A 16,595-nucleotide genomic window follows, 5' to 3' on the forward strand; every position below is an offset into this window, starting at 1 on the left:
AATTGCAGTGTGTGACCATGAGATGGCGGTAACTAAACAAAAAAACAATCACATTTCAGAGAGAGATTTCAGTTGACCCTTTGGTATTGTCCTTTGAACCTTGACCAGTCATCTTTAGAAGTTCAATTGTTCTTTTGTCATATGAATGAGAAAAGGTCTTAATGCTTTATTTGAATCCAGAAGCAGATAGAAGGTTCAATCCCAGCCTCCTCCTGGTAGCATGCTGATGTGTCCTAGCCGACTAGTGGTAGATGTTGTAAACAGCAGTTTTCCTTCTTTTAAAAGGTGCCACGTGTGTGAATGAATAGGTTCTCGTCTTTGGCCTTTTGATTTCAAAATGAGGGTCTTTGAACTATCACATTTTTATTTTACTTAAAAAAATTGTGAAATATCACAACAAATCTCTGTATTTGTTTCTCTGAGAAATGGTCGCCCATCAGTCCCCCCCCCCACATTCAATAGATACATTTTACATTTTCCTTAATTCCAAAAAACAAAAATGACACAGTAAAATATTAAAAATCAATAATCAAAAGTCAGCAGAAAAATGTAAACATCAGGGATATTATAATAATTTGTAGAAACAATAACTTGGCTAAACAGTGTGTATATATATATATATATATATATATATATATATATATATATATATATATATATATATATATATATATATATTATATATATATATATATATATATATAATAATCCGGCTGTTGCATCCGGTATTTCTTCATGTTTTAATTTTAAAAGGGATCTAGGAAGTTTTGAGTTTGTAGACTATTAACTGGATAATGTAGAGCAGATCAGAAAACAATCGGAGGTTTCATACCTTATAAACAGGGGGAATAAAGATAAGATAAACCTTTCCCCTTGCATCTACATAAACAAATAATGTTAATTAAAAATCGGAGAATTATACGTTTACGATATTAGATATACAGTAAATAGGGCTGCACGATTATTTGGCTGAATATTGTGGTCACGATTATTTAGGATTTTCATCCATTCATCTATTTCAAATGAATGGGGGATGAATGGATGAATCCATTCATGGGTTCCGCTAACGTGGAGAGAATTTTTCCGCTGGTGGCAGAAAAAGCCGCGTCTGCATGCTGCTGAATGTCATAAAAATATACTGTATATGCACCACATCTGCATCATATCGCCACATATCAATGTTTTTCAACCTACTAATAGTTTTACGATTGTTATAAATCATTTTCATACATATTGTATTTTAATTCTGGCCCTAATAGGTAATAATAACAGGTCTTAATAATAGTTATTTGTGACATTGCGCCACCCGTTGTGGCTGCCTGCACAGGCGCTCGGCCTTGATTATGCACATTTTATTTTTTTTTATCCGTTTTATATTACTATGTCCGCCAAAAACTCATCGGCAGCTATCTCCTACAGCCGCAACGCACTTGTGGATATAAAGATTTCCCTGAAATATCAACTTTGGGATTTTTTATCCACGGATCCAGAGTGGCCCCTGGAAATGTTATGCATCAAAGCTTTCAACAACAACGGAGCCGCTGTTCCCCGGGTGGGCCCACGGAGGATCCACCGCGGTAAGCGCGGCAGCATTCGGGTCAGAATGAGGACGCAAACTTACCGTCCACCTCTGCCAAGCATCATTCTTGCTAATGTCCAGTCCCCGAAGAACAAGATGGACCTTCCAGCGAGGGTTGCATTCCAAAAGGATACGAGAAATTGTTGTGTCAAACATGGCTGAACCGGCTGGTGCCGGATGAAGCCATTTGTCCAGCCCAGTCTATCTCTGTGTTCCGCACTGACTTCAAAACAAACATTCTGATGCGGCTGTGGTGGCAGCTGGGGACTTTAACAGGGCGAACCTTAACAAAGTTCTGCCTATTTTACATCAACGCAAAACGTGAGCCACCAGGGGAGACAGAACTTTGGGCCACTTTTACACATTGTACAAGAACGTCTCGCTACCTGCTTTCGGGAACAAGCGGCAGTCGTACCGATCAAAGACCGCGCTCCAGGACGCTCTTACTGACGTCAGTGTGTTTACGGAAGTAGCTACGAGCTTCGTAGCCACATTAGTGGACAGCATCGTCCCCAGGTTGAAAGTTCGGATATTTCCAAACCAGAAAGCGTGGGTCGATAAATCCAGCCGCGGCGCTTTGAATGTTCGCACGGCCGCTTACAACGACGGTCTTGTATCCGGAAATATGGACAGTTACAAAGCGGCGTCGTACAATCTGCGGAGGGCGGTGAAGGACGCAAACGGACATACGGGGATAGAGTGGAGCGACCGATGGAGCAACGGGACACCAGACGCTTGTGACAGGGGCTGCGGACTATAACGAACTACAACAGCAGCTCCTCTCCAGCCACGAGTGTGGACGCCTCCCTAGCCAACGAATTGAACTCCCAATTTTGCGCGGTTTGAGTCTGGCAACAACACCGCTAGCTCGCCAGCTCATTGGAATTACACCGCTGAGGATGAGCGCGCACTCCGTGTCAGAGCATGATGCCAGGAGGGCTTTCATGCGTGTGAACACAAGCAGGAAAGGCATATCTGGGTGGAACTACCCTCCCCTCCCTGCAGGACTTATACACCAGGAGGTGTAGTAGCAGAGCCCGCAGGATCATGAAGGATCCTCACCACCCCAACAACGGACTGTTCCAGCTGTTGCAGTCGGGCAAGCGCCTCCGCAGCTACACAGCGAGAACAGAGAGAGTGAGACGGAGTTTCTTCCCGCAAGCCATAAGAACTGTCAATGCTGAACTAACCAGGGGTCCTCACTGAGCCACACCCATAGGCTCCACTACCTTACTGTACTGTATGTAGCATACTGTACTGCAAGTTACTGCATCACTGTTCTGGGTTACTGCATACTGCTTTGTATTGCTGTTCTGTTCGGTGTTACTGTACTGCTGTGTCATACTGCTGTATACTGTACTGTATATCTCCATACACACTTTATTTACATGCACTTTACTGCACATATCTGTAAATACAAATAGCCTATCCCATATACATAACTCTGTTCCCCTCTATTTTGTACCCCCACTTTGTATTATCTTTTTGAGTCTTATTTTATTTTTATTTTATTTGATTTATATTATTCTATTCACTGACTGCATTACATTTTAGGAATCAGTTAGTTTCAGTTAGTTAGATAGGTAGTAATTTTGTTAGCTATTATGTTAGCTTTAAGGCAGTGAAGATGCAGTATCTCTTCTGCTATTTTGTTGCACTGTTACTAAGAAAAATGTATAATTGTTTTATTTTAGATTTTGATTTGGAGCGAAGCTGGAGTGCGTGTGCCAAAGTTTTGTTGTTTTTTTTATTGTAAAGTTTGTTGTAATTTTCTATTTGAGTGTTTGAATGTTAAGTTTATATAATGTAAAACTGGTCTGATATTTATTTTGTTCCATGTAGCACTGAAGGGAAAAATACTATACGATCACAGATATTTGTTTAAATTGTAATATTCAGTCCTAGCTCCTGGAATTTGACAGCCCGTCTGTTGGGGACTATGGTATTGAAAGCTGAACTTGAACTTGAACTTGAACTTGAACTTGAACTTGATCTGTAGTCAATGAACAGCAATCTCACAGAGGCCCTCCTCTGGCCATCCAGGTGCGTCTGTGTGGTATAAAAGTGCCAGGTGCAAAAATAAAAGTACTATTGAACATATTTTGGCGAACTTCACTTATTATTTACAACACATTTACACTTTGGTCACCTATATATATATAAATAAATTTAAATATGTAAAAATATAAATATATATATATATAAATTTGTTCAATTAATTAAGACTATGCATACTTCTGTTTTTATTGTACTGGAATCACTTTATCGATTTATGGTATTCCAAAATTAAAATAGCTGCCAAATCTCCGATAAATAAATGTTGAGGATGTGTTGATTACTGTCCCAAATAAATACATAAATAAAGTGTGATTAAAGCAAATGCACAGAAGAAGAGCTGCTGAAGATGGTTAACTGTGGTGACAAAAGTGTCCAAGAACATAACTTTGTATATAGTGTAGCATTAGTTTTTTCATAAATTAAATGAGATTTGACAGCCACGATCATCTTGTCCTCCCTCCCACCCACCTCCAAAGCACTGAGGAATGTAAGGACATGTACAATAATAATAATAATAATGATGATAATAATACTAATAATATTACAGTTACTTTAATAATAATGTTATTATTATTATTATTATTATTATTATTATTATTATTGTTGTTGTTTTATTATTATTATTAATAATAATAATAATAATAATAATAATAATAATGATAATAATAATAATAATAATAATAACAATATTGTTATTGTTATTAATGTTATTATTATTATAATTATTATGCATGTGTGATTTGTTATTTGTGATTCGTGATTTGAGTGTTTTGATCTGTAGAGGTTGGATGTAAGTTGGGAAGTCGGAGCTGAAAGATGAGTATCTATAGAAAATGTGTCTGTCTTTCCCCTGTGCAGGAGACGTGTCCTATCCCTATCTGGGGGGATAGAAGTGGTGGGAGAAGTGAGGTGGGAGCTGGTGCTGTGTCTCCTGGCCTGCTGGGTGGCCTGCTACTTCAGCATTTGGAAGGGAGTCCGCTCCACTGGAAAGGTAATTGAAACAAGAACCTGTATAGTGGAGTACCGCATTTTTTGCGTTTGATCGGCTTCGTCTGTAACCTCTGGAAAAGCAGAATGAGTTTTCCATATTCTTCTGAGTCTGAATACATTCAGAAACATAGATAATTTTTTCGGATGGGCAATATCAGCAACAGTAGGAGATCAAAATTCGACTCATTAAAATGTTTCCTGAACTGTTTTGGCCTATCTTTATTTAGGTGGTGTATTTCACGGCTGTGTTCCCCTATGTAATGCTGGCGATCTTGCTGGTCAGGGGGTTGACGCTACCAGGAGCCTGGCAGGGTGTGGTCTTCTACCTGTATCCAGACCCCACACGGCTAGCGGACCTCCAGGTGGGGATGAGCCCACATGACCTTACTTTCTGTCCCTAGTGGTACGATGTGTCAGATGGGGCAGGCTGGAAGTAGAAGGCCTGTTTGGGTAGAAGTGGTGATCCCCTCTGTTTCATTAAGGATGGGGGATGAAAATGTTGTCATAAGGGACAACACATGGTAGTTCCACACATTCTAAAATGAAAGATTGTCTCAAAATTATGATTTTTCTTTCTGCATCACTAGTATTCGGTCATAGGGTGAATGACTTATATCACTTCATGTGATGTCTTTTTTTGTTAATTTTATGCCACTATCATAGTATAAGCTTAAAATCATGTATAATTCACATCAACCTTGTGAAGATTAGCCAATTACTGGCACTGAACATTGAAACATAAAGATGTCGGTAGAGACTTTATTTTCCTCAAAATTATGGAGATACACTTCATGTACATTCTTTGTGTTACAACATTTGTAGCTTTCTGAGAATGTTAGCTGGCATCGATATACAATGTATGTGTTTGTGGTAAGTCAGGTGTGGATGGAGGCGTCCTCTCAGATATTCTTCTCCTACGGTGTGGCGGCAGGGACTGTCAACACGCTGAGCAGCTATAACAACATCAATAACAACTGTTACAAGTGAGCTCCAACATCTGCCCCATTTAAAAAATCTTTTCAATCTGTATTGTCACAATTTTCCTTAACATCATTGTTGTTCAACACAATTACATTACATATGCATTATATACTTATACATTACATAAGATCTGGATTTTGATTTTGAGGCAATTGAATATATACTCTCCGATGGACGGCCAATCCTGAAGATGAAGAATTACAGTGTATTGTTATAGAATGGGAATCTGGACTATGGCTTTGTCTCAAATCTTATCCATAATTAATTTAATGAATAACACTTTCTGTTGACACTAGAAACATGCAGAATAGTTTCATAACCAATTTCACTGCTTCAGATTTCACAAGAAACACACTATACTCTTGCTTTTGTGCAGGGACAGTCTGTGGCTGTGTGTGCTGAACACTGCTACCAGTTTTATAGCTGGCTTTGCTGTATTCTCTACACTGGGATTCATGGCCCACCAACAGGGTGTTTCCATCGAAATGGTGGTGGACTCTGGTAAAGTATTCTGTTATTTGTGTCGTCAATGCAGGACTGGTTTATGTGCTTTGATTGACATCCTAGAACGACAAACGAATGACTATACAGTTTATATATATATATATATTTTTTTTTCTTTTTATTTTTTTTTTATTTTTATATATATATAAATATATATACGTATATTTAAATTTGGTCCAAAGTGTTATTTCAACCCTACACCTCAATTATATTTGAACCTGAAGACAAGAGCTGCAGTAGATAAGGAAAAAAAGCCACATTTCTCACAATTTACTTACAATTTATAGGTAGATTTCTCACAATTTAAGTATTGGTAAATTTAGGTTAATTCAATAAATTGTGAATAGCGTACCTACAGGTCAATTACCAGGTAATCGCGACCTGACCTTAGCAAATTAGATCATTGTTGAGAGTATCTCGAGAAAATTATTACAAACGTTACGATTGCTTGTCACCAGGTCAGATTCCCTTCAAAATCTAACAAACAAAGCAATTGCAAAGCCACAGTTTCTGACACATCAGTAACAGTAATGTCAACCAATCCCTATACATCTCGCAGCTTTTATCCAAACTCCCGCAAGCCCCACCAGAGAGCTAATAGTTTTGGGTTTTTCTCTGACAAGAGGCGATGGAGCTCATGGAATGGTTATACATATCAATATTCCAATGCATATGTGACAGGCTATATGTGAGAAGCTACAAAATAACTATGTGTTTTCTCAGTTGAGCCATTAACTCCCTGTATGTTCATGCAGGCCCCGGTTTGGCCTTCATAGCGTTTCCCCAAGCTGTGGCCATGATGCCGCTGCCTCAGCTCTGGGCTGTCTGCTTCTTCCTCATGCTCATTCTGCTGGGATTGGACACACTGGTAAGACACACACTAGGAAATACTGTCACAATATTGGGTTCCATGCAGTGTAAGAGGTCAAAGTTACAGTCTACCCTGAAATCTGGTCAAATAATTTGGTTTTATAAATTGGTCTCACAATTGGTCATTTGAAAAACAGGGTGTGCAGGGCCCTTTGCAAACTCAAATGAAAAAGGATCCATGCCCCATGACGAGCAGTCTGTTTGTGTTAGAATTATGATTAAATGTACTTGCATAAATCTGTATTTATCTCACAGCGAACATTCACTCCTTTGGCTCTCCCTCAGTTTGTAGGTCTGGAGACCATTACCTCCTCGCTTACCGACATGTTCCCAGGGCAGTTGCGCCGGCCATGGCGCAGGGAAGTCTTCCTCCTCATCGTCTGCCTCTCCTGCTTCCTCTTCCAGATTTCACTCACTACTGAGGTTTCATCCCCACAATTTCATGTATTTAGTGACTAACCAACCAATGGTTAGCCTTTATCCAGTTGGCATGTTTAAGGGATCATCTCTTTTCATTGTACAAGCAGGAGTTATTTAGGGGCTGACAAGATATGCATGACAACATTGATGATAACCAGAGCTGTTTTTTTTCTGGGGCTGTTTTGGAGAAGGCCAGCCTAGAATTCCTTTAAAGTACACAAGATCAGAATAAAAATACCTTTCTGTGGGTATATACTGTATGTTATGGCTGTACTTGCTCAATCAGAGTGAAAGATTATATGTCAGTGCTGTGCTTACTTGTGATGGAAAGTGAATGCTCCTCTGCCTCTAGTGGGGTTGTTTGAAAAACCCATGTGGGTTCATCAAGGAGGTGCAGACATGGGGCAAAGGTTTCTAACAGTAAAAAATCCTGGTGTTGTCCATGGGCTTTTAGTTCTAAGCTCACGATTCATTACTTCTAGGAGTTTTGGTGATGAACCAACATGTTTGTTTACGTTCACATGCCACTTTCAATTCTATTGTCTTTTTCCAGGGGGGTGGTTATGTTTTTCAGCTTATTGACTACTATGGCTGTAATGGAGCTTGTCTACTCTGTGTGGCTGTCTGCGAGTCCCTGGCCGTGGGCTGGGGTTTTGGTCAGTTCCTTTAACATCATCATCCAACTACATTTGCATATCCAAAGAATTTAAAGCAAAAAAGGTAGTATTTATTCAAACGTGTTCTGTAAAACTATCATTTAGGGGCTGACAAGATGTATGACGCCATTGAGGATATGGTTGGACAGAAGCCGTGTTTTCTTTTCAAGCTCTGCTGGCGCTATCTGACCCCTCTGCTCTGCCTGGTGAGTCACATATTCAACAGGAATTAAAAGAGGCTTTTTGTAGCTCAGTGGATACATCATGACACTTACTACACCATAATGTCTATTGGGTATACTGCCCATTTAGCATTACTACAAGTGTGTGATGGCTACGATTCTCTCCATGGAGAATGGAGCATCCTAATGGAGCCAGTATGGGATACAGTAACAACATGACTAAAATTAAACTTCACAGGGCAACAGACATGCATTGCTGTCCACACGATCTACATTTGGCTCATGTTAGCAAAATTGTTAACGAGGCCTCTGAACAAAGCTTTGCATTATATTTCTCTAAGAAGCACTTAACTTAAATCATGTGGCATTGTTAATTTAAAAAAATACAAAACAGTGCGATGGATGGGATGAGCAGCCACACCTGATGCCCTTTGGATGGGCTAATGAGCGGCAGGTTTAAAAATCCCATCAACAAACACACTCAGGAAAGGAGCCCATGTCATGACATGTTCAAGCTGCTCCTCGCTAATTCCACCTAGCCTTCTAGCTACAATAAACTGTCTCTGTGCCGGAGGGCCCTGAAAACGCCACTTGGATGGCATGTGGTGGCAAGAACTGCCACACTGGCACCTGAGCAGGGACTCCGGCACAGGGAAGGGACACAGAAGGGCCGTCCGAAGATGTCCTGGAGCCACCAGCGGTTCAACGGGCGGCCCAGCACCAACCCTCTCCCGACTGGCAGCAGCAGCACCCAGGGGGTCTGGCGGCGGACCGGGGGACAAGCGGCGCAACATCCATCACAGGTAACCACTGGCAGCTAGCTTCTCAGCCCAGCAGCCATTGCTGGGACCATCTAGCAGCCCAGCAGCCATGCCACCCCTCGGCCCCACAGCAGCCAAGTCCGGCCACGGTGTCACCAGCCAGCGCAGCAGCCCAAGGCCCCATGCTCCAGAAGGGAGTAGGGGGGCAGTCTGTTGTCGCCCTGGTGGCAGTAGGCTGATTTTCCATGCTGCTCTTTGGAACCCAGGTCCTCTGGAAGGGGACCAGTTAATTTGTTTTACATTTATTTGTATAAGGTTTGGGAACCCTGTTTCAGAGTCCAGTATTGTATTTATTTTTAGGTATAGTAACCCTGGGTCAGAGTCTGTTTTAAGCATTTCTTTTCATTTTTGTTCTCTGCTTGGTGGCGGGGGCCGGCGTAGGCTTTGGCCAGGAATCTTTCATGGCCTCAGTTTGGTGTTGGGGTTATGGGGTGGCTTGAGGCGCCACACCTGATGCTCGTTGGTTGGGCTAATGAAAGGCAGGTTTAAAAACCCCCTCCACGCATTCAGGAGAGGAGCCCGTGTCATGACACGTTCAGTCTGCTCCTAACTAATTCCACCTAGCCTTCTATCTCCAATAAACTGGTGTTTACAACTGTCTCTGTGCCGGAGGGCCCTGAAAATGCCACTTGGGTGGCGTTTGGTGGCAAGAACTGTCACAGTTAGGTTTCTCTTAGAGGTCTGAGAAACCTCCATCTGAACAACTTCGTCTGGTCTTCTGTGTCTTCCAGGTTTGCCTTGTTTGCTTTTTCCTGTACCACCAGCCACTCACATCCAGCCAGGGCTACGTGTACCCAGACTGGGCCTACAGTGTCGGATGGGCCATGGCCCTTTCCTCCATACTCATGGTGCCGCTGTGGGGTGCTGTCAACATCTGCTTTGCCCGGGGAAGCCTTACTCAGGTGGGACCTCACAAGCTATTAGGGCTGGACATTAGGCTAGGATTTTACACTCTCGTTTGTTTCTTTATCGCGTCATATACTCAGGAGTGAGGTAGAATAACAGTTGTAAAACTTATTCTGTGTTGAAACAACTCAGAACTCCTTGATACAGGGAGGTCTTTATAGGATATCTTTTAGGTAGGTCGCTCAAGTACAACACAAACTGTGCTTCTACACATGAAGTTCCCCTCGACAAACAAAGGGCTTTTCCATTCTGTGGCATCACTACATCACCAATTCACATTTGTATGTTGATTTATTATTGTCTCAGGAAGGTTTTTTAAGATGGCAAAGATCGGAAGTAGATGAAGACCTATTCTAGGACATTGGAAATTAGCCACATGTGTCCCAAGCACAGGGTAAATGACAATTGTATACAGCTCCACCAACTCTACCCCCCCCCCCCCCCCCCCCCACACACACACTGCCCCTGGATTTTAACAGAATCTTAAACTCCTGAGTGAACCCGTTGGAGACTCTGCATGCCGCGAAGAGCTGCAGACGACTACAGCAGTGACAGCCCTTCCAAATGAGGCCGAAATGATGCTCCATCACGGCCTTGCCCTGAGACCTGGAAACACTGGAATATTGAGAGGTTGTTCAGAAATTGGCCATGAGTGATTTGGAGATTTGCTAAGCTCTTATCTGTTAGATGAATATAATGTCTGAAATTGGTGCCTTAACCACAGTACACATTATCCAAGGTGAAACCCAAACGTTTAAGGAGCATTCGTTGGATGTGAAACGGTTGGTTCCTTGCACGGTTTATGTTGGAAAGCAAAACTTATATCTGGTTCAATACACATACAAGATATGCATCTGTGGCTTACAATGCAGGCTATGATCTAACACCAAAATACATGAACCCTTCAAAAATATTGAAGATCACAACATATGGTAACCGCTTTAGAGTTAAAATGATATGATTGATGTTGTGTGTGAATGATCTGTGTGTAACTGCATGCTTTGACATACCTCATGACAATGACTCCGTCTGTATGTCTAGGGTATTCAGGCTGCCCACTTTCCACACAAGGTCTTGACGGGCTTGACTCTTTATGTCTGTGTTTCCAGGAGTTGAATGGTATGTCCATTATTAGGGGTCTAGCCCGTAGACCGGAGCCTAAAACTATCTGGAACACCAACTTCGGCAAAACACACAAACACAGTTTACATCTTGTTTGAGCAGCTTATGGTTGAAGTCTCATCGTTCATCTCTGAAAAGTACACACGTTCCCTGTGGTATAGGTTGATACCAGAATTGTTTTTTCAACACTTATTTAATTCATAGCATATTGGCAAGATAATTATCATACTTTCTTTATGTATAGTACAATTATATTTCCTTTAAAAAAAATAGTAAATTTGATTTTCTCCCGTACCCTAATTGATTTTTCTCACGTATATCCCAAGGGGGGGATATACGGGAAAAATCAATTAGGGTACGGGAGAAAATCAACTCGCGTAAGCTTAACATTCTTTTGACAATCTAGAATCATCAAGGGCTACCTGCAAGAGTGCTAGAAAAATGATCAGCATTCACATTTGGTTATTAGAAAAACAAACTCCTGTTCTCATATCAGGACTTTCAACCTGTATGTTTTCAGGGCTTTCAACCTGTCTCTCAATAGAGCAAGAAAATATTTACAAATGTGCTACCTTTTGAGCATTTCCAACCCCTGAATTGATATATATGACAACATATGTGATTATAGAAATATTAACCTTTGATATGATATAAAAATGTGTATCAATTTTAAATGTAAAAGAATAGTTTTCAGTGGTGATTATAACACATGACATTGTAACACACAATAAGTATCGTTATAAGTGTTATGTAAGCAATAGCCTGTTTTTAAGTAGAGCCTTGCATGTTTTGTTTCCTCTATAAATGTTGGCACATACCTTAATTAATGTTGTTTATGAAACGTGATCAATCAAAACATATGTCATTGTAAAGAATATGTGACATAAAAATAAAAACCTAACCATTCAATTTCTTTCAACAAACATTGATGTGGATATTCAGGGTGATCTTCATGTATTGGTGTGCTGTATGTTTGTGGGGGGTGGTTTGGCATTACTGTAGTTGTTGCTTCTGTTCCCGTCATCGTCTTCAGATTCTGTAATTTTAGAAGCCCAACATTCTTTTTCCATTCTTCTTCCACTCTGGTATATTGAATATATCAAAGAGGGTGTGGCTCACATGGAGAGGTTACTAGCCCGATCACATGTGAGCTGGTAGAGTGGATTTACATTTAGCAGATGGGTGGATTTACATTTAGCAGACGCTTTTATCAAAAGCGACTTACAATTATTCAAACACCGATGGCACAGCCATCAGGAGCAATTAGGGGTTAAGTGTCTTGCTCAAGGACACTACAGCATGCTAGCAGGAGGAGCCTGGGATCAAACCAGCAACCCTTAGACTACCAGATGACCAGCTCTACTACCTGAGCTACCATCCCCATTAGCTACTGATGGGGAAGAACAGAGACTTTTCTTCATCTTCTTTTTTGTGCTTCACGGAGACATAGCTGAGCAGAACGATACCAGACTCTGCGTCGTAGCTGGCAGGCTTCCAACTGTTCAGAGCAGATCAGGACAGAACTCTCCAGCTGAAAAATAAAAAGTGGAGGTTTATGTTTCCACACAAACTGGTGTAATGACAAGATAGTGATCCGTCAGCACTGTTCTACTGATCTGGAATCTTTGTTCATTAACTGCAAACCCTTCCATTCTCCACGAGTTTGTTTCATTCATACTGGTTGGTGTTTACATACCACCGCAGGACAACGTGCAGGACACACCGGGCATGCTCACCCACCAGATAGGGTGTGTGGAACGGACAATCCCGGACTCCTTAGTTATTGTCGTCTGCGACTTTAACAAGGGAAACCTCAGCCATGAACTCCCCAAATATAGTCAGTTTATAAAATGCCCCACCAGAGAGGAGAATACTTTGGACCACTGTTACACCACAGTAAGCAGTGCCTATCAGCCATCCCCCGAGCGGCACTGGGACACTTTGACCACGTCATGGTCTGCCTGATTCCTGTATTCAGGCAGAAAATAAAAATTGATAAAAAATTGGACTGCACCGACTGGGATGTTTTCAGGACTTCTACCAACAGTATAGATGAGTACACAGAGGCTGTGACATCATTCATCAGCTTCTGTGAAGAGAGCTGTGTACCATCACGTACCAGGGTGAGTTACAATAATGACAAGCCATGGTTCACTGCTAAACTCAGACAGCAAAGGTCAGAGAAGGAAAAGGCATTTAGGAGTGGGGACAGAGACATGTTTAAAGTGGCTAAGTACAGGTTTAGCAAAGAGGTGCGAGATGCTAAATGACTGTACTCAAAGCGACTTCAACACCAGGTTTCAGCCAATGACTCTGCCTCTGTCTGGAAAGGGTTCAGACAAATCATGAACCTCAAACCAAAAACACCTCAATCCATGAACAGCTTATGCCTGGCCAAGGACCTGAACAACTTCCACTGTCGCTTTGAAAGACAATGGGGCAGTCCTGACATCATCCCCTGTGACACCTTCCACCAGCCCCAGCCTACCAGCTCCAAAGACTCTTCACAACTACTTACCTTAGAGGCACCCCCTTCTCCCCCACCACAGGCTTTTCAAGAGGCAGAACTCCCACAAAGCAGCCTGACCAGACTCTGTCTCTCCATCCACCCTGAAACACTGTGCTGATTAGCTGTCTCCGGTGTTCACAGACATTTTCAACACCTCACTGGAGACATGCCATGTACCAGCCAGCTTTAAACCCACCACCATCATCCCAGTCCCAAAGAAGTCAAGGACCACAGGACTTAATGATGACATAACCGTCGCCCTGACCTCTATGTGGATGAAGTCTTTTGAACGCCTTGTGCTTTCCCACCTCAAATCCATCACAGACCCCCTCTGGACCCCCTGCAGTTCGCCTACAGAGCCAACAGGTCTGTAGACGATGCAGTAAACTTGGCCCTCCACTTTATCCTCCAGCACCTGGAGGAAGGTATGCCAGGAAGCTCTGCCAGGATCCTGTTTGTGGATTTTTGCTCTGCCTTCAACACAATCATCCCGGCTCTTCTGCAGGACAAGCTCTCCCAGCTAAGCGTGCCTGACTCCACCTGCAGGTGGATCACAGACTTCCTGTCTGACAGGAAGCAGCACATGAAGCTGGGTAAACACTTCTCTGACTCTCAGACCATCAGCACTGGTTCCCCTCAAGGCTGCATTCTTTCTCCTCTGCTCTTCTCCCTGTACACAAACAGCTGCACCTCCAGCCACCAGTATGTCAAGCTCCTGAAATTTGCGGACAACACCACCCTCATTGGGCTCATCTCTGGTGGGGACGCATCCACCCTACAGGTGGGAGCTTGACCATCTGGTGACTTGGTGCAGCCAAAACAACGTGGAGCTCAATGCTGTGTAGACGATGGAGATGGTTGTGGACTTCAGGAAGAACGCAGCCTAACTCACCCCCATCACCCTGTGTAACTCACCAGTCTACTCTGTGGAGTCCTTCTGCTTCCTGGGAACCATCATCTCCCAGGACATCAAGGAGCTCAACATCAGCTCCATCATCAAGAAAGCCCAACAGAGGACATACTTCCTGGGCAGTTGAGGACATTCAACCAGCTTAAGATGATGATGGTGCACTTCTACACCTCCTTCATTGAGTCCATTCTCACCTCCTCCATCACCATCTGGTACGCTGCTGCAACCATCAAGGGGGATGGTAGCTCAGGCGGTAGAGCTTGTGGTCTAGTGATCCAAAGGTTGCTGGTTGGATCCCAGGCGCATGCTGTAGTGTCCTTGAGCAAGACACTTAACCCCTAATTGCTCCTGATGGCTGCGTCCGTCGGTGTTTGAACAGTTGTAAGTCGCTTTGGATAAAAGCGTCTGCTAAATGTAATGTAATGTAATGTAATGTTCATCAAGGACAGAGGCAGAGTGCAGCGTGTCATTCGCTCTGCTGAAAAGGTGATTGGCTGCAATCTACCATCTCTACAGGACCTGTACACCTCCAGGACCCTGAGGCGTGCAGCTAAGATTGTGGCTGACACCTTCCACCCCACCAACTAATGAAACAGACCCTCACCCTCACCCTCCTGTACACTCTAAATTGAATGGGCATGTCACTGCGTTACATTAACACACATTCCTCATTCTTATGGACTCTTATCTGTGAACATTGCACATGCTGTTACACTTTAAATGAACCAGTTGCGCATTCCTACACAAACTGTACAGCTTTATTTAAAAAAAAGCCTTATTTTTCATATTCTTATATATTTTACTTATTGTTTTACATTGATGTTTCATGTATGCACTATACACCAAGACAAATTCCTTGTACGTGTAAAATTACTTGGGAATAAAGACGATTCTGATTCTTTCTGTCATGTCAGAGAACATTTTGGTGTTCTTACTGCACATACAGTACTTATTACATCTCTTACAGCAAAGTCACACAAATTCAGAGTTTGGGGCCCAGTCGTTAGCTTCCCCTGTAACCTTTTACATTCTGAGTTGCTCTCAGTGCTTACTTTGCTGTGTGAAGATGAAAGGTTATCAATGTCATAACCTTGGGTTATCCCAAGGTTATCCATGACAGAGGCCCAGGGTCCTGCAACAGTGGATCAAATCTGTTCCCGAATTGCACACTTGGTTGTTGGGGAGGTTTGTTGCTCGTTCTCCCTTTCGCAGCTGTCCACGATTGTGCTCTACCAAGGTCGGGGGTGGAATATGTGCTATGCCTGGATGATCATGCAGGCCAGCCGGTCGCATCACAGATCTCAGGGTGCCTGTTTGTTGTCCCCTCGCTTCCCAGGGAAATTATTTACTTTTATACTTAGCACCGAGAGAGTCACAGGGAGGAGATTTATTACCCAGGACACAGCCCTCCTAGTTCTTGTCTGTTTGTTGGCGTAAATTAGCCGCATGTTAGTATTATCTTGTCCACTGTTTTGAGTCCAGGTGGTGGAATCATTCAACCAGGCTTTGGAGAACAGCGCAAGAGGTTCTGTTACGATGGCCGAAGGAATAAGTTGCGTACTTTTGTAAACTAATGACGTGCTGATGATAGAACTGTTGACGGCCCATCACAGTGAGTGGAACCAGCCCCTTGAGAGGGTTCAGGCTCAAACTGACTAAGACACTTTGATCAATGCTCCACACCATGGCCCATAAAACCCCCTACAAAGCTCCTACCCATCACATTTACTTCTAACCCGTGAATTTTGGTTTCCAGCACTGCAATCTTCTGTAGAAGTTTGTGGAAGTTATCTTTGTATAAGGGGGATATCTTGCTGCTAATTATCTTAGCTTATCTTACTGAAGTAAGGGGAGCTGTGTCCATTGTAGCTAGTGCTGGAAGTAATCTTTTATAAACAGTTTTATAAATAAGTGTCCAGTGGTTAGAGCCTCTGTTTCTTCTTTAAGTGCTGCAGCAGGAAAATGGTAGTGAGAATGTGAAAATAGAAGCAAAAATAGACTAGACTACACACTGCAGCATGCAGAGACCCTGGAGGCTGCAAAGACTCTGGATGTGCAGGGATGCTGGAGGGTGCAAAGACGCCTGA

General features: G+C 42.6%; 1 protein-coding gene across 1 annotated transcript in view; it reads left to right on the plus strand.

Annotated features, from left to right (window-relative positions):
- Window positions 1-14,635, plus strand: part of LOC307236949 (sodium- and chloride-dependent GABA transporter 3-like) — a gene marked incomplete at both ends in the record, with an annotated part of 49,395 nt that extends 34,760 nt beyond the window's left edge. Inside the window, 11 exons of the mRNA XM_080009544.1 lie at window positions 4,496-4,628; window positions 4,855-4,989; window positions 5,507-5,610; window positions 5,985-6,109; window positions 6,868-6,980; window positions 7,268-7,405; window positions 7,956-8,058; window positions 8,164-8,264; window positions 9,793-9,963; window positions 11,077-11,086; window positions 14,517-14,635. Of these exons, the coding sequence (XP_079865670.1) occupies window positions 4,496-4,628; window positions 4,855-4,989; window positions 5,507-5,610; window positions 5,985-6,109; window positions 6,868-6,980; window positions 7,268-7,405; window positions 7,956-8,058; window positions 8,164-8,264; window positions 9,793-9,963; window positions 11,077-11,086; window positions 14,517-14,635 (1,252 nt within the window). The remainder of the gene's footprint in view (window positions 1-4,495; window positions 4,629-4,854; window positions 4,990-5,506; window positions 5,611-5,984; window positions 6,110-6,867; window positions 6,981-7,267; window positions 7,406-7,955; window positions 8,059-8,163; window positions 8,265-9,792; window positions 9,964-11,076; window positions 11,087-14,516) is intronic.
- Between the last annotated feature and the right edge of the window lie 1,960 nt (window positions 14,636-16,595).

Source organism: Zeus faber (assembly GCF_960531495.2).
Source record: "Zeus faber genome assembly, chromosome: 11".
Taxonomy (NCBI): domain Eukaryota; kingdom Metazoa; phylum Chordata; class Actinopteri; order Zeiformes; family Zeidae; genus Zeus; species Zeus faber.